The sequence below is a fragment of the Boeremia exigua genome (genome assembly GCF_020726555.1).
Source record: "Boeremia exigua strain MPI-SDFR-AT-0100 chromosome Unknown C7974scaffold_4, whole genome shotgun sequence".
Lineage (NCBI taxonomy): Eukaryota > Fungi > Ascomycota > Dothideomycetes > Pleosporales > Didymellaceae > Boeremia > Boeremia exigua.
The window spans coordinates 1,409,052-1,425,777 of record NW_025763521.1 but is presented as its reverse complement, the minus strand read 5'-3'; the positions used below and the strand labels follow the sequence as shown (position 1 = coordinate 1,425,777).

The 16,726-nt window shown below is 59.6% G+C and overlaps 6 protein-coding genes across 6 annotated transcripts; 3 read left to right on the top strand and 3 right to left on the bottom strand.

Annotated features, from left to right (window-relative positions):
- Nucleotides 1-1,031: 1,031 nt before the first annotated feature.
- C7974DRAFT_411357 (Alpha/Beta hydrolase protein) lies at nucleotides 1,032-2,078 on the bottom strand (the record flags this gene model as incomplete). Its single annotated transcript, XM_046143550.1, has 1 exon — nucleotides 1,032-2,078. One exon carries the CDS (start codon nucleotides 2,076-2,078, stop codon nucleotides 1,032-1,034), a length of 1,047 nt encoding a protein of 348 aa, XP_045999122.1.
- Nucleotides 2,079-2,454: 376 nt separating this feature from the next.
- On the bottom strand, nucleotides 2,455-6,028 carry C7974DRAFT_390471 (uncharacterized protein). The gene is made up of 2 exons (XM_046141469.1): nucleotides 5,798-6,028; nucleotides 2,455-5,747 (listed from the first exon to the last, which is right to left on the bottom strand). The coding sequence occupies exons 1-2, from the start codon at nucleotides 5,817-5,819 to the stop codon at nucleotides 2,584-2,586; spliced, it is 3,186 nt and encodes a 1,061-aa protein (XP_045999121.1). The 5' UTR covers nucleotides 5,820-6,028; the 3' UTR covers nucleotides 2,455-2,583.
- A 128-nt stretch (nucleotides 6,029-6,156) lies between these two features.
- Nucleotides 6,157-7,879, top strand: C7974DRAFT_390469 (RNA binding domain-containing protein). Its single transcript, XM_046141468.1, has 4 exons — nucleotides 6,157-6,433; nucleotides 6,493-6,585; nucleotides 6,632-7,138; nucleotides 7,188-7,879. Coding segments are annotated over exons 2-4 (963 nt in total). The 5' UTR covers nucleotides 6,157-6,433; nucleotides 6,493-6,583; the 3' UTR covers nucleotides 7,642-7,879.
- A 129-nt stretch (nucleotides 7,880-8,008) lies between these two features.
- On the top strand, nucleotides 8,009-10,186 carry C7974DRAFT_332626 (uncharacterized protein). The gene is made up of 2 exons (XM_046139121.1): nucleotides 8,009-8,384; nucleotides 8,431-10,186. Exons 1-2 carry the CDS (start codon nucleotides 8,217-8,219, stop codon nucleotides 10,171-10,173), a joined length of 1,911 nt encoding a protein of 636 aa, XP_045999119.1. The 5' UTR covers nucleotides 8,009-8,216; the 3' UTR covers nucleotides 10,174-10,186.
- Nucleotides 10,187-10,551: 365 nt separating this feature from the next.
- C7974DRAFT_149903 (ribonuclease T2-like protein) lies at nucleotides 10,552-11,922 on the bottom strand. Its single transcript, XM_046135760.1, has one exon. It carries the CDS (start codon nucleotides 11,790-11,792, stop codon nucleotides 10,803-10,805), a length of 990 nt encoding a protein of 329 aa, XP_045999118.1. The 5' UTR covers nucleotides 11,793-11,922; the 3' UTR covers nucleotides 10,552-10,802.
- A 636-nt stretch (nucleotides 11,923-12,558) lies between these two features.
- Nucleotides 12,559-16,483, top strand: C7974DRAFT_308731 (beta-lactamase superfamily domain-containing protein; the record flags this gene model as incomplete). Its single annotated transcript, XM_046138187.1, has 4 exons — nucleotides 12,559-12,922; nucleotides 12,972-13,725; nucleotides 14,062-14,346; nucleotides 14,446-16,483. 4 exons carry the CDS (start codon nucleotides 12,559-12,561, stop codon nucleotides 16,481-16,483), a joined length of 3,441 nt encoding a protein of 1,146 aa, XP_045999117.1.
- Between the last annotated feature and the right edge of the window lie 243 nt (nucleotides 16,484-16,726).

Below are 16,726 nucleotides of genomic sequence, written 5' to 3'. Positions count from 1 at the left end.
CATCACTCCAATCATTGATCCAGCAGCATCCAATTGACCCTCTGCACACTCCACCGCCCACCAGCAGCTCTAACACCCCCCTCCTCCCTCCACGCACCCTGCCTTGACATGTGCCCTCTCCGGCCCGGCACCACCCCGCCCCCGGCCCGGCCGCACACCGACACCATGCATGCGCTGTCCCTGACTCCCTGCGAACTACGTACAAGCCTGCTCATCAGCCCACGCCGGCCACCGTTCAGCCATAGCCCTGGCCCTCGACAAGTCACTGCGTGTCGTGCCCAATCACACCACTTATAGTCCCTCATAGATCCTCATAGTCCTCAAAGTTCTGCAGTCCTCACAGTTCTGCAGTCCTCACAGTTCTGCAGTCCTGCATCTTATCCAAGCCACTGCTGCAGCATCTCCACCTCCTCGCCCCAAACCCCCGGTTCCCAACCCCAACGCCCCAACGCCCCATCCACCCCCGCGGGACAAAACGCCGCGCGATCAAGACTAGCCGTGCAGGACAGCGCATGCTGCATGGCTGTTGCGTAGGTACTGCATGCCCATTGACCGCCGTATGCCCATTGCCTATGTAGCCACTGCATGTCCATTGCCTAGCCACTGCATGCCCATAGACTTACAAGGTACTGCATGCCCATGGACACGTCGATCCCGGTTCACAGCGGCCGCGGGGCAAGGGCAAGCGTTGGGCGCAGATCGGTGCGTGGCTGGGCTGCTGGGCTGCAGTGCGCTGAGGTCATGTTATCGTGGCTCGGCGTGCTGGCAGTGGTGTCAACAGTGTCTTGAATGCGGTGACGTAGGGTGGGTGGTTGTGACGGCAGGCGTTTATGATATGGTGCGAGAGCATGGCTGAGGGCACGGTGATGTGGTTTGAGAGAGTAGACATGGATGTTGTGGACGCGGGGTGGGGAGATTGGATAGTGGTGGTGGTGTCGAGCAAGTCAGATCTAGGTATTGTGGTGATGATAATGTTGTTCGAGCAAGACACACTGCCGTTCACCACGCACTGCCACCACCACCACAACCCCCTACAACCCCCGCCAAAACCCCCCTATCAACCGCGCAACCTCCCCCTCCCTCTCCCTCACAACCCCATGCCCCACCCCCTCCACAACCCTCGTCTCAACCCCCAACCCCCGCACCTCCTGCTCATCCGTCAACCCATCCAGCTCCCCCAATACTGCAAACAACGGGACCCCCGTCCCCTTCGCCCTTTGAAAAAGCTCTTCGTTCTCGAACACCCCGCCGTCGCGGAAAATACCTGTTACTGTGGCCGCGTGGCCCGCGTGGTGGTCGAGTTGCCACTGTTTGAGGGCTTGGGCGACGATCTCGCCGGCTGCGACTTTCTCGCGCCAGTCTGCGGGGACAGTCAATTCGCCGCCTTCGAGGGTGCGGATGGTCCAGTCCGCGGCGGCTTCTTCATCGGCGGGCGAACAGTCGGGGCTCAGGTAGCCCAGCTCTTGCTCCGAGAACCAGCTCTTCCTGAGCAGACCCGCGGGCGCGACGAGTGCGAGACTAGCCACGCATCTGCTGGCGGGCGAGGTCGAGGAAACGAACCCCATGCTCACCACCGCGCCGAACGAGTAGCCCACCAGCGCGACCCGTTTCCCGCCCGCCTCCGAGCTGTCGCTGTCCCACCCCAGCGCCCCCAACACCCCCCCAACCAACCCCTCAAACAACGCCCCCTCCTGCGCCCGCACCACGCCGTCGCTCAGCCCGTGGCCCCACAGATCGAGCAGCGCGAAGGTGGTGCTCGGGAACAGGGAGCGCAGTTCACGCACCAACGGGAGCAGGCCGAGGGCGGGCGTCTGGACGCCGTGGACGAGGAGGGCGTGGGTGGGGAGGGTATTAGCAGTACCGCCAGTCCCAGCAGTCTCGCGGGTCTCAGCAGTCTCCCTACCCGCCCCCGGAAACACATAATACGCCGCCCTCCCCTCCGCCAACTCCACGTACCGCGCCGGCGGCAGCAGCGCGCCAAACGTGCTGATGAAGTCTTCTTCGGAGGGGGCGCGGATAGGCGCTTGCCCTGTAGAAAGGGGCGCGTTGGGGCGGGGGAAGACGAGGGGGGTGGACATTATGCTATCAAGACAGGACTGTGTGGTGGATGTCGGTGGTGTTTGTGCGGGAGGTTTGATGGTGGTGTTGTGGGATTGGTGGGGACTGTTGGTTGTTGATGTGGTGTTGTGATGTTGATGTGGGTGTTGCGATGGTGATGGTGATGTTGATGTCGGGAGGTTGGTGTAGAGGTGCTAGGGGAGGTGGAGACAGCTATCTAAGCGATAAGGCGTGCTCACGTCTTCGAACGGGGCCGCTGGGTTCGTCAGCAGGCTGGTTGTCACTTGGATCAGCAATCTGGATCAGCAGCTTGAGACGGGAGATGGAGGGGGCACGATCAAGCATCAGCCGGGTTATGCGTCGTAATATCAATACATTGTAGCAGCACTACATTGTAGCACCATCACGTTCTAATACACTACACTGCAACACCAAATCCATTCGCAGTTCAACACAGCCAAGTAGTTGATACCTAGCCTCGTAACTACATCGATATCAAACAGAGCATCTCCACACCAAAACACCCTACGAATCCTCGTCGCTGTCCTGCTCCCTGACCACCGGCTCCGTCGGCACGCGGTGCAGCGCGTGCGCCTCTTCGTCCTCGGCGGTGCCGCCGCGCAGACTGCTGCGGCGGCGCCGACTCACAACGCCGGGGAAGATGCGCGGCTCGCCATCGAGATTGACGCTGCTGGGCGTGCGCGTCAGGGCCAGGTCCTCCTGCTGGGCGGGGGGCGGGGCCGACAGCACGCTGGGGCTGATGGTCATGCTGGAGGTGCGGCGGGGGCGGTCGAAGGCCACCTCGACGGGGGAAGCGGGCTGGGTGTTGCTGGTGAGGTCGGCGGCCGACGAGGACGGGTTGATGCGCGCCTGCTGGGCGGGGAAGGACGAGGGCGGGAGCCGCGAGAAGGCCTTGTCGTGCTCGTGCGGGTCGGTGGCGGACGGCTGCTGCAGGGACTGGACGGGAGAACCGGGGTGCGTGGCGTGGTGCGTCTTGGGGGTCTGGGGGACCTGCTGCTCGGGCTGGAGGTTCGACAGGGTGAGGTCTTGGGCGCCGGCGTTGGCGGCGCGCGTGTAGCGGTCGATCATGGCGAGCTCCTGCATCAGGGTCTCGTGTCTGAAGGCTTCGCGGACGCTGGGCACGTTGGATCGCGCCATGTCGTTGCCTGCGACGCCGGGGAGGTGGTAGTTGCGGCCTAGCCACTTCTGCTTGACGACGTGCTCGAACCCGCTCTGCTCGACCGAGTGCTTTGCAAGCTCGCACATGTCGACCGCGCTCAGCTTGTAGATTTGCGCTGCGACCGAGTACTCCTCGATGAGCGGCTCCTTTGTGAAGGCAAACTGCAGCGGGTCGTCCGTAGACAGCGACACATTCAGGCCACGTCGGAAGTAGCTCAAGAACGGGTTCCGCTCGTATGCAAGGAACAGGGCGTTGTTGCTGAGTGGCGACATGGCCACACCGATCTGTTCCAGGTAGAAGATGTACTGCAACAGGGGCACTTTACGGAGCAGCAGACCGTGGCTGATGCTGTGGCAGCAGAGGACAGCCGCCGCCAAGTGATCGGTATCACCAGCCTCTCCACAATGAGGGCGAAGCAAGAAGGTATTGAAGCCACGCTGCTTCCTCCACACGTTGAGTGACGCGATGTTGGAGAACAGGTAGTACATCCAGTAGCTGTAGGGCGGGTTTTGCTTTGTCGTCCACTCCTTGGGGGTTGGGAACTTCCTGTACACACGTCGCTCGACCTTGCTCTCGTCGTCTACACTGTCGAGACCAACCACTCTCTGCAAGAAGATGTGGAGCTTGGGGTGGCTGGTGGGGTCCTTGGTGACCTCGAACAGCGGCTGGAAGACGTTGCGAACCACCTCTTCAAAGTTGTGCATCAACCCAGTAGCCTTGTACACGTCGTAGAGACGAGGGATCTGGACGAGCCATCTCACGTTGGGCGAGAACAGCTTGTTGTCGACAACCCACGCGGCGAGCTTGTCCCACTCTTCAAGATCGCGGCCGTAAATCGAAATGCGCCACTCAACGAACTGGTACTTGCTGGATTCCAGATCGGAGATGACCTCCTTTGTGATCTCGGCAAGGTACCTGCCCTTGATGAAGTTGTCCGTCTTCAGGAAGATGGTTCGCAGACGCGACTCTCCGATGGGGTTGTACTTCAAGTTGAACTTGTCGAATCGATGGAACGAGTCCGTGTGCGCGTGCATATCCAGTGTATCGATACTGAGATCGTACGCGGTCAAGTTGATCGATTCAAACACCTCCCTCAGCGTCAGGTGCTTGCCATCACGGAAGAGGACCACCTCGTCGGGCGACTTCTTCATCTTCGATTTGATGAAGCGCAGCAGATGCTTCTGGTTCATGCACGCCGAGTGGTGAACGTGAGTATCGACCTTTCGCACGTTGTAGAAGTCTCTGTGGGGCACCTTTTTGCTGTCGGCAATCTCCTGGTACTCGTTCAGGAGATAGTACAGGTTGAATTTACCCTCCAGGTACTGCAGTCTCCGGAATGCAAAGCTCTTGCTGGGGCCATCTGAGGAAATCTCCAGGATCGCATCCAGGTCGATGTAGAATTCGCGCAGCGTGGGAATGGCCACGATGGGAGTGTCGAGCTCGGCGGATTTGGCGTTCTCGTAGACCTGGAACACACCCCCGCTGTCCATGTGGAAGGTCATCTCAGACGGGCCGGGCAGCGGATGGAGATCCTCCTCGAAGAAGTCCTCTCCGATGTTTGTGCCCATCTTGCGAGGAGGCTTCGGCGGTGCCTCGGTGGGCTCCAAGACGGTGCTGTTCTGCATGCTGCTCGAGGCATTGCGGCGCTGCTTGGAAGAGTCGTTCCACACGGGCTCCGGGTGGGGTGGGTAGATGTTCCAGCCCGGGTCGTCTCGGGGATTGTCGAAGTCGTGCTGCAGCGACAGGCGAATGTACTTGTGGCGGAGGTCGAGCACCTTCTGCACGTTGGTGTAGATGGCAGTGAGCTCGGCGGTGACGCTGGAGTCGGACATGGCAAAGCCCCCGGCGCCCGAACCGACGCCGATGCCTGCGCCGGCGCCGTGTATGCCCTCGTCTTTAAGCAGCGGCTTGTCTTCGTGGGGGAGGGCGGGGTGCTTGGTGTGCGACCGCGCGTCCTGGTCGGCTTGGAGGAAGGCATCGCCCGCTTGGCTGCCGGCGTGCGAGCGCGGGTCCTGTGACGGCTGGACGTGTGACGGCGCGCCCGGGTGTGCGCTGTGATGGGGGCCCTGGTTCGCCAGACTGACATTGCTCTTGCGCGAGCGGATGCTCATGCCGTCTGTCGCACCGAAGCTGGCGGGAAACGTCTTGGCGCGCAGGGCTGGGCTGTAGCCGTCGCCAGCCTGCGAGCCGCCATGCTGCGTCTCCCATTGGTGGCGCTGGTAGAACTGCTTTGCTTCGATGTGGCTCATTTGCTTCTCGGCCGTGTAGTCGTAGAAGGCGTTCTTGCGCTGCTTGTCGCGAGGGAGCATTCCATTCTCGTCTTCCTCGAGGCTGGTGCTGTCTGCCGTGCCACTGGCGCCAGCGAACCCTTGCGCAAGGTCGCTGCTGCCGGCGCCCGGGTCAGACGCCTCGGGGCTGTACTCGTCGTCCTCGTCCGACGAGAGCGAGTGGTCATGGCTGACGGTAGGGCCCAGCGACGGAGAGCCGTCGGCGTCGGCCGCAAACGCACCTGCGAGCTGTCAGTTATGGCGAGGCGCGGGAGCAGCGGGGGCGTACTACCTCGCATGGTACCGCTGCACATTTTGTGTGCAAGTCAGGCTGGCGGGACCGCAGCAGAAGAGATGGGAGCAGCCATCGGGCCCCTCCGAAGGCCGTCGCACCGCCGCGTACAAGCGCCTGCGAGCGCGGGCGGCCAAGCATTGCGCTGCTGCATGTCACGCAAAGCGGCTCATCACCGGACGAGCTCGCGATGAGTGCAGGCGCGTCTGTCTTATGGGGCAGACGTTTCAATCACGACATGCGAAGTTAGGCCCTCCCTCGAGCCTGCTCCTCGGCATGAGGCCAGGCCGCACGGTCGAGCTCTGCCGCGGGGCCACTCACGAGTGCAGCTCACTGATATATGTATGCGATTGCCGGCGTACCTGATCAATTGAAGCGATGCGCTCGTCAATTGATTGCCAGCTGTAGCCGATCGAGATAGCAGCACATGATGCAGTTTGTCAGTGTACACTCACTACACTGAGCTGAGGGTGCACTCTTTCCACCCGCTGCTGAGCACGTGAACAGACACTCGCACCAGAACGTGAACAAACACTCACACCAGCAACCTTCTACGTGAATCATAGAGCTGCAACATCGATGCAAGCGTAATTCAGCTCTGTATGTACCCCACAACGCGGGCGTCGACCACCTGGAGTGAGTCCTGGAATCATTGATTCGTCGCGCTGAGCTTGGACTGACGCGCTGCGCGCTAGCATCTCAAAGTTGCTTCGAAAATTTGGGCTCCCCATCTCGCCTCCAGACTACCAAGTACCTTTGCACCCCCCATACAACATCGCTGCCATCATGTAAGCATTCTGCACCACCATCGCCGGCATCTGCTGACTGCGCCAGGTATCTTCTCCGCCGCTCCGCCGTCCGCGCCATCAGCGCAACGCCCTCCAAGGCCTTCCTCACAGCGCCCCGTTCCATCTCCACATTCACTCCTGCTTTCCGCACACAGCAGAAGTGGACCGTCTCCGCTTTCCAGAGGCGATTTGCCAGTGACGATGTCGTGACCAAGGAGGAGGTCGCCGCGGAGGCGCCCGAGGACTTTGCCCAGACCATCGCTGAGCCCATCACCGAGGACGGCCTGACCCCGGTGCAGCAGGACGCACAGGCTGAGCCCACCAATGCCGAGAAGACGATCGGCATCGATGCGCTGCAGGCCGCTGCCAACTCGGCCGACAAGCCCCAGAGGGGCCAGCGCCGCGAGCAGAGTCAGGCGCCGCCCAACAACACCGTCTACGTCGGCAACCTGTACTACGAGGTCACTGCCGACCAGGTCAAGCGCGTCTTCTCGCGCTTCGGTGAGATCGAGAACGTCAAGCTTGTCTTCGACAACAGGGGTCTGAGCAGAGGGTGAGTGCTGAGTTCGAGTGGTGCGTGGCCGACACTGACAGTCGAACAGATTCGGATACGTCGAGTTCAAGAACATCGAGGACGCCAAGACGGCCATCGAAAACCTCGACATGCAGGTTTTCGAGGGCCGCAACCTTGTCTGCCAGTTCCACAAGGCCAAGACCAACTCAAAGACTTTCAGCGCGGGCGCCTACCAGCCCAACGCCCCGACCAAGACTCTCTTTATCGGCAACATGTCGTTTGAGATGTCCGACAAGGACCTGAACGACCTCTTCCGCGACATTCGCAACGTGGTCGACGTCCGCGTCGCCATCGACCGCAGGACCGGCCAGCCCCGAGGCTTCGCCCACGCCGACTTCATCGACGTTGCCAGCGCCACCGCGGCCAAGGAGATCCTCAAGGAGAAGACCATCTACGGCAGGCAGCTCCGCATCGACTTCAGCAAGTCCAGCGAGAGCAGGCCCTCCAGGAACGACTCGGCGCAGGGTCGCGATCGCGAGTAGAGTGTGGCATTTGCATTACGAGTTCAAAATCATGACTGGCGGAGGCGTCGGCACTTCCATCTTCTACCCTGTTCTTCCATATTGTGTTGATAGCTAGGCGCGCATGTACCATAGTAGAGGAGTGTTTGGCGTTTGTCACCTTGTTCTACTGTACATGAGGGGTTGTATACCATTAAATGAGCCTAACACAATCTCCTGACACAATCTTATAAGAAATACATGACTCTTGAAGTACTGATTGGTGGTGGCATTGACTACTGGGGGTATCGACTGCTGGTGATACTCGCAGATACCCGCGAGCCGAGTGGCGTCCGACTGCCACAAGCGGACATGCAATGCCGAGGTCGCCCTCCGCAGCCCCACCGCGCCACGCTACCCCATCCACGAGTTGCTGATCAATATGCTGGGACGTGTTGCCTCTTGCCTGCACTCTCCACCTGCACCATAGACTGTCCCTTTTCCGCATTTGACCGGCGTCCTAGCATTTCACGGGCCGGTATTCCACGACCGCATTACACGCATACCACCTCTCACCTCCCATCTCCCACCTCCCACACATCCGGCGCGTCCCCGCCATGTCGTTCCTCGGCGGCGCAGAGTGCTCGACGGGCGCCAATCCGCTCAGCCAGTTCACCAAGCACGTGCAGGATGACAAGTCGCTGCAGCGCGACCGCCTGGTCGGACGCGGGCCTGGCGGCATGCAGGAGGGCATGCGCAGCCAGCAGATGGGCCCGCAGGACGGCGTACGTTGACCGCGGCGAGCGGGAGAGCAGCAGCTGATGGCGCCAGATGATGAACGAGTTCATGCAGCAGAACGCACAGCTGCCCCAGGGGCCCGGCCCCGCGTCGCCGTTCGCCATGGAGCAGATGCGCCGCGAGCTGGAGCGCGCACAACACAGCGGCTCGCCCGCCTGGGCCGCCGAGTTCGACCCCGGCCTGCAGGCGCCGCAGATGGGGCCGTCGATGCAGGAGCAGCGCCCGGCTGGCTTCAACCCCGCCGAGTTCGCCAAGTTCCAGCAGATGAACCCCGCCGAGCGCACCGCGAGCCCCGCCGCGTCCGCGCAGATGGGCTACCAGCGCCCAATGCAGTACAGCGGCATGGGCATGGGCATGGGCATGGGTATGGGCGGCATGGGCATGATGCCGTCGTACGGCCAGCAGAACTTCCAGCCGCCCGTGCAGACATCTGGCAAGGGCAAGGAGCGCATGGTAGAGCTCGACGACCAAGACTGGGAGGCCCACTTCAAGCAGCTGGAGGAGACGGACCAGGACCTCGACGCGCTGGACGCAGAGGCCGCCAAGAACATCGAGGCGGAGCTGAACGAGATGGACAGGTCAGTAGACGCCGACGCCGACTTTGGCGACTTCGAGTCGGTCTGGAAGGGCATCCAAGCTGAGACTCAACGCGCTAGGCACCTCGTCGACGACGCCGCCTTCGCCGACGGCATGCACATGGGCGACCTCGACCAGTGGGAGGGCTTCGACGGGCTCAACACCCACTCGGCCCGCGACCCGTCCATGGGCGACTACCTGTTCGAGCAGGAGAACTTCTTCAAGAACGTCACCAACCCCTTCGAGGAGGGCATGAAGATCATGGAGGAGGGCGGCAACCTGTCGCTGGCCGCTCTCGCCTTCGAGGCCGCCGTGCAGAAAGACCCCAACCACATCGCCGCCTGGGTCAAGCTGGGCGAGTCGCAGGCCCAGAACGAGAAAGAGACGCCCGCCATCCGCTCCCTCGAGCACGCCCTCAAGCAGGACCCGAACAACCTCGAAGCCCTCATGGGCCTGGCCGTCAGCTACACAAACGAGGGCTACGAATCCACCGCCTACCGCACCCTCGAGCGCTGGCTCGCCACCAAATACCCCTCGCTCATGAAAGAACCCCTCTCCTCCGACGCCGAAATGGGCTTCACCGACCGCCACCTGCTGCACGAAAAAGTCACAAACCTGTACATCCAAGCCGCCCAGCTCTCCCCGACAGGCGAGCAAATGGACCCAGACGTGCAAGTCGGGCTGGGCGTGCTCTTCTACGGCGTCGAGGAATACGACAAAGCCGTCGACTGCTTCGGCGCGGCCCTCGCCAGCACCGAGTCCGGCGTCAGCAACTCCTCGTCGCAGGTGCACCTGCTATGGAACCGCCTCGGCGCGACGCTCGCCAACTCCGGCCGCAGCGAGGAGGCCATCGACGCGTATTCGCGCGCGCTCGCCCTGCGCCCGAATTTCGTCCGCGCCCGCTACAATCTCGGCGTCAGCTGCATCAACATCGGCTGCTTCACCGAGGCCGCGCAGCACCTGCTCGGCGCGCTCGCGATGCACAAAGTCGTCGAGGCCGAGGGCAAGGAGAAGGCGCGCGAAGTCGTCGGGTCCGGGGTGTCGGAGTCCCAGCTCGATAACATGATTCACCAGAACCAGAGCACGAATCTGTACGACACGCTCAGAAGGGTGTTTGGCCAGATGGGGCGCAGGGACTTGGCGGATACGGTGGGGCCCGGGATGAATGTCGAGGCGTTTCGTGGCGAGTTTGAGTTTTGAGGGTGGTGGGGGGATGGCGGGATGGGGTGAGGGGGGGGCGGACGGGGTCGTAGACGCTGTCGTAGACGCTGTCGCAGACCAAGTCACAGACCCTGTCGTGCATAGCCTCACTGCCAGTCCGCCAGACACCCCTCCACCGTCTACTCCACGCACAGAAGACCCCCCGCGCTACGATACCTGGCTCCTCTCCCAACCCGCGCGTTTCCGCGGCCCGCGGGACGCAGACGGCGGGCACGCGGCGCCGGGGTGTTGTTTTGGGACGAGGCGGGTGCGGGGGGGTGGGTTTGCGTGGGAGGAGGGGTGGTGAGGGGGGCGTGGGCTGGTGTCGGTGTTGGGATTGGGGGTTTGTACAGGAAATGGGAATGGGGAAGGGGAAGGGGAATGTGGGTGGGTGATGAAGGGATGGATGAATCGATATGAATCGAAATGAATCGAAATGAAATGAAACGAATAAGAGAGGATGTGCGGGCTTTGTGTGGTGCTGTGTGCGTGGAAAGCGAGTCACGGGGTTTTTCAGGGCTTGTGTGGGGACTGACGATGGTGGATTGGTATAGCTCTTTCTACATTATAAAAACTACTCCTATCTCTCTACACACATCTCTTTTCTAGCCCTGTACGACATCTCCTTTTTAACCCTTGTACGGCACCCCAGGCACCTTCTCCGACCCCTTCGACCTCAGCGGATACAGCACCGCGCCCTTGGTCTTCGCGCAGTTCGTCTGATACGACGCACTCGCATCGACCGCGACCGCCTTGCCCTCCTGCGGCCTGCCGTACACATGCTCGTAGTACCAGATCTCGCTCAGCACGGTGTAGCCGTTGTCCAAGGACCCCTTGCCGGCCTCGGTGGCATTGTACCTTGGCCCGGAGCACCCGATGAACGGGACCTTGCCGTGCTTCTTGGTCAGCGCGGACTTGAAGTCCGTGTACGAGTAGCGTGTGCTGTTGGACGGCACGATGTCGCGCGCCTTGAGCCACTTGTAGGTCGGGAAGCGCTGGTAGAACTTGATCGCGGTCTCGAAGAAGTCGACGACTTCCTCGTGTTTGCGGTACAGCGGGCCGTAGCAGGGCACGTTGAAGGTGCTGAAGCAGGTGGCGTGCTTGCTGAACTCGTGAGCCCAGAAGCCTGGGTTGTCCTGGTTCTGCGCGATCCAGTATGTGTTCATGTAGTCGAGCAGGTCGTAGCGGCCGAAGGGCTCCAGGAAGGTGCCGATGTTGGGGCCGGTGTAGGCGGGCACCGCGGTGCCGTTTTTCAGCCCGTTGGTGGTGTTGGGCGACGGGATGGGGTCGTATTGCCGTGTGAGGTCGCAGTATTGCGTGTACGATCCATTACAAAAGTCGGGCCACAGACCATGCAGCGAGAAAGTATCCTTGGGGAGGTACTGGCCCTGGGCTTCGCCGCCGGTGTAGGTGCTCCAGAACTGGGTGGTGAGGACGAGGCCGCCGAAGGTCTCGACGCAGCACGAGTCGACGTCTGAAGCGTTTTGGGATGGGCAGGACAGCAGCGGCGATTGGAGCTGGCAGGTGTGGTTGAGGTTGCTCTGGCCAGGGTAGAGCTGGGCATGGGCTGTGCTGGCGAGCAGAGCCGCGGCTCCAGCTGCGGTGAAAGAAGTATGCATCTTGGGGTGGCCAAAGGGCGATACAATTGCTCAATTGAAGAGTATGACAACCTACCACAAACCTGGGAGCCGGGGCACTTAAATCTGCCCGCAGCCTACATTCAGTCGGAAAATCGTTTCCGCATACGGCAGGTGAGTGTAAATGACCGCGGTGAAGCTCTCGAGCCTGCGTCGCTCTTCGCCGCCCGGAGTACCTGCAGGGAGGCTAAGGTGTCGATTGATCTCACGTGCGACGTTGATTGGGTGCGGGCGAGATAAGCTACCCAAGCGGTGCTCTAATGCTTGTACACATCAGATGCCGTCTCCGGGGCTGCATGACTTTGGGGACGGCTCGACGGCGACGGTCGGCCTCAGCTCGAGATGAGAGCCGTGTCGCGGGCAGGTGACTGCTTTGAGGGTTGGAGAGAACGGAGGCGCAAACGTGGGGAGATAGGTGGACAGCGGAGGCCGAAGCCTTGCCCATGACGTTGCCGAACGGGCGACACGGGCGCGAGGTGAACTTCACTAAATAATTTCTTTGAGCAGGCACGGAGCGCGAGGTTGAGGTCAAGAAGAGAGTGAAGGGCTGCCAACAGGTTGGTGTAATCCTGACGTCTGGTGTTTTGGAACGGCAGTCGGTCACTCTCACAGTCCGGCGCGCGAACGCTCAGCCCGCTATCTCCGACCTCATTGACCATAACATCACTGCCAGTCTCGCCATGCCTGCGCGAACCGCGTTTGCTGAAGCCCGTCATTTTTTAGGCGTTGGACTCAGGGCGGAGTTGTCATGCCACCCAAATCCGTCGTGAGCGCGCTGCCGCCGCTGCAACCCGAGAAGTTCACCACAGCACACCACATTGGAAACCCACCAACTGGATTCAAGAATCCGTGGCCATCATACGGGACGTCTGGCTTCGTCGGTGCTATTCGCACTCGATTCAATACCCCGAAGAACTTCGTTCCTGTTCCGCAGGATCGTGCTGGCCTACCTCAAATTCGCAAGCCTGATTTTGGTGCAGAGCAAGATGGCTTGAAGGCAACCTGGATCGGGCACGCCAGCTTCCTGGTGGAAACAAGCCGACAGGAAGGAGCTGAAAGAGGAGCGCGTATATTAATAGACCCCGTTTGGAGCAACAGAGTGGGCCCCTACGGTAAGTCATGACGAGGTCTCCACCAAGATGATTGTTGACAGAAAGGCAGGTATGGTGGGCCCTGTACGCTTCACGCCTCCGCCATGCGCTATCAATGACCTCCCGGACGTCGACGCTGTCATCATCAGCCACGATCACTACGACCACCTCGATTCAGATTCACTCAAGAAACTCAACGCGAAACAAAACGGCGAACTGCGCTTCTTCTGTGGTCTAGGCGTCAAGGCAGTGCTAACCGGCCTCGGCGTCGGCATCAAAGCGGACCAGGTCACGGAACTAGACTGGTGGAACGGCATCACACTGCAGACCGAGACAGCAGGCTCCGTAGACCTCGTCTGCACGCCCGCGCAACACCGCTCCGGCCGCACACCCTGGAACTTCGACGGCACACTGTGGTGCTCATGGGTCCTCCGCGAAGCGCAGCCAAGCGGCAAGAAGCTCTTCTTCGCTGGCGACACAGGCTACTGCCACGTCACACACGACGAGCAGTTCTCGCACCACGACGCACCGTACCCGCCGTGCCCCGCGTTCAAAGAAGTGGGTGAGCTGTACGGACCGATTGATCTCGCGCTCCTACCGATCGGCTGTTTTAAACCGAGATCGGTGCTGTCGGGGCAGCACTCGAGCCCGGAAGACTCGTTGTCGATTCATAAGGACGTGAGGAGTAGGAAGAGTATTGGCATGCACTATGGAACGTTGAGGGGTGCGTACTCAGCGGCTTATGAGCCTGTGCTGGAGCCGGCTGAGCGGTGGAAGAAGGGCGCAGAAGCTGAAGGATATACGTGGGGTAAGGAAGTAGGGTTGTGTGATATTGGAGAGACTGTGGTGGTGTGAAGAACGCGTTCACGCCGTGGAATGGGCATTTACAAATGCGACAGGTGCTTTCGGTTCATTGCTCCGTATACAGAACTAGTCAGGGGTCTAGCTGCAATGACCATCTCTGCAGACGCATGCGAGTATGATTTGCGCTATGCCGTAATTACTGTAACGGGGAATAGACCAGAATAAAGTAGGTAGGTAAATATTTCCGCATGCGATTGAACAGACCCCTAGGCTCATGCTCCATGCACGTCATGTTTATCGATACGCTAGTGCGGCGCTAGAGCTGCTGCTACTCGAAACATTTCTCGACACCAGAGCTCGAAACATACCTCACAAACACCACCTCATGCCCGTCGCATGCCTGACGAAATGACAAAACGAAAGCGCGGGAGTAATGAGGAAGATCTCGTCGATGTCGGACTCGGTGCGACACTCGCGCAATTGAAGGGCGAGCAGCAGCCTAATGCGACATCAGGTACAGTCGAGGAAGACGAAAGCTGGACCCTAGTTGGCGGCTCCAAGAGGAGGAGAAAGGAGCGTGCAGACTCCGATAACTCTCGTGGCAGCCGCCCAGGCTCAGGCGCTGGTGTGCAAGACCCACAGTCTGCCAACGCTCGACTTCTCGCCAACCCGTTCGCAACAGATGGCGAGAAGCTAGGAGAACATACAGCCCCTTCGAAAAACCCCTTCTCGACGATTAGAGAACTTGGCGACGACGCGCCCAAAGATACACCTCTGCCCAGGGAGGAGCGACGCAAAGAGCGCAAGCTTGAGCGAAACTACCCTGCCATCGAGCATTCGCACCATGCCCGGCTGCAATCGCACGTGAAGATTACAGATCTGCAGGCTTTGGTGCTGTACCTGCTTGCAGATGGCAACGCACCTCAATGGGTATCTGTGCGCAGTCGCGGGAGCATTCGCCAGGTTGTCATGCTGATGGTTCCCGGTTTGGAGCCAGGCATGTTCACCGGCAAAGTTCCATTGGATGATGCCACAGCTATGGACGTAGACACGGCAGCTGCTGATCAAGCGTCAGCCGGGACTGCTCACAACTCCCAAGAGATCACAACGGCAGAAAACCAAAAGTCCAAATACTTGCGTATGGCAGACAACGAGTATTATCCAGCGACCCTGAAACCTAACAAGCTGCCTGCTGTGTTGAAACCACTGTCTGACATCTTTGAGCATGTTTGGCCGATCAAAGCTCAGGGCGAACACCGTGGTAATCAGTTTATCAGGGTGCACTCGCCAATCCATACTATGCTGACCTCTCAAATCCCAAAATCGAAAGAGGAGAAGCAGATGAAGAAGAACGGTGGCCACAAAGGCCCCATGCCACAAAATTCAAAGCACTGGGATAACAAGCGTACAAAAATCACTGAGTATATTGCGACTCTTGCAGATCAACAAGAAAACGAATATGTACTCCATCCAGCTTGGTTTTTGACCCCGGAGTCAAAGGCGGCGGCATACAAGGAGAGGCAGGCAGGCGGTCAGTCTGCGGACGACGGTTGGGTAGACACCAATGTTGCAAGCCTGGAAGATGGTGAAGTGCCTGATAGCGAGATTGAGCAAGGCAGCGTGACCGCCGGACGCCATGTCATTTCAATCGATTGCGAGATGTGCAAAGCCGAGAACGACCAGCTGGTACTGACCCGAATCAGTCTCCTGAACTGGGATGGTACTGTGGCAATGGACAAACTGGTCAAGCCCGACGTGCCCATAAAAGACTACCTGACTCAGTGGTCAGGTATCACACCAGCCATGCTCGAAAACGTGACGACCACATTGTCAGACATACAGAAGGAGCTGCTGGAGCTGATCACTCCGCGCACCATCCTCGTCGGGCATTCACTTAATTCCGACCTCAACGCAATGAAACTTACGCACCCGTTCATCATCGACACTGGCATTCTTTTTCCTCACCCTCGCGGACCGCCATACAAGCAATCGCTAAAGTGGCTTGCCCAGAAATTCCTTCACCGGGAAGTTCAGAAAGGCACCAGCGGTCATGATAGTGTTGAGGATTCAAAGACATGTCTTGACCTGGTCAAACAGAAGTGCGAAAAGGGCCCTAGGTGGGGATCTGGCGACACAAATGCGGAATCTATCTTCAAGAGACTGGGGCGCACGCCACGGCCGAAGTCGAGCGAGACTCGAGCGGGAGCCGTGATTGATTGGGGTGAGCCACAACGTGGGCATGGCGGCCAGGCACAGCTTTCAAAAGGATGCAAGACGGACGACGATGTTGTTGAAGCTATCGACAGCGCTCTTAAAGGAGCAATGGAGGCCAAAGATGGTGCCATCTGCAAAGTAGATTTCGTCTGGGCGCGTCTCCGTGAATTGGAGCTCGCTCGTGGGTGGTGGGACGATGCGAAGACTGCAGATGTCGAGCTCATCCGACAGAACGCCTTGCAGAGGCTAGGGCTCCTGAAGGATGGAGAAGACGAAGTTGAAGTCAACGGCCCTGAGCTCGGCGATGCCGTTGCGAAAACCGTCAATCACATCACACAGATTTACGAGTCATTACCACGCTGCACAGCACTCATTGTGTATAGTGGTACAGGCGACCCAAGAGAAATCCGACGTTTGCAAGCGATGCAGCAGCAGTACCGTCGCGAGTACGCCACGAAGAATTGGGATAATTTGACCGTCAAGTGGACGGACACCGAGGTGCAGGCCCTATCACAAGCCTGCCAGGATGCTCGCAACGGTGTTGGGTTTATTGTCGTCAAATAAGATGCAATTATTTGTGTCTAGCTTGTGCTACATGCGCAGTAGCACATGGGTTTCAAGCTGAGGTTATGTGCCAAAGCAAGCGAGTGTTGTCCATGAGCATCATCGCTTATCATAGCATGGCGTTTAGCAAGGTAAGTGTATTTTATGCCGTATTCCAAGACATTTGCGCGGGCCTGACGAGGATTCAAGTGTGGCCAAGCGCGTTAGCATAAGCAGCAGTTCCATATAAAGCACAGTGTTGGC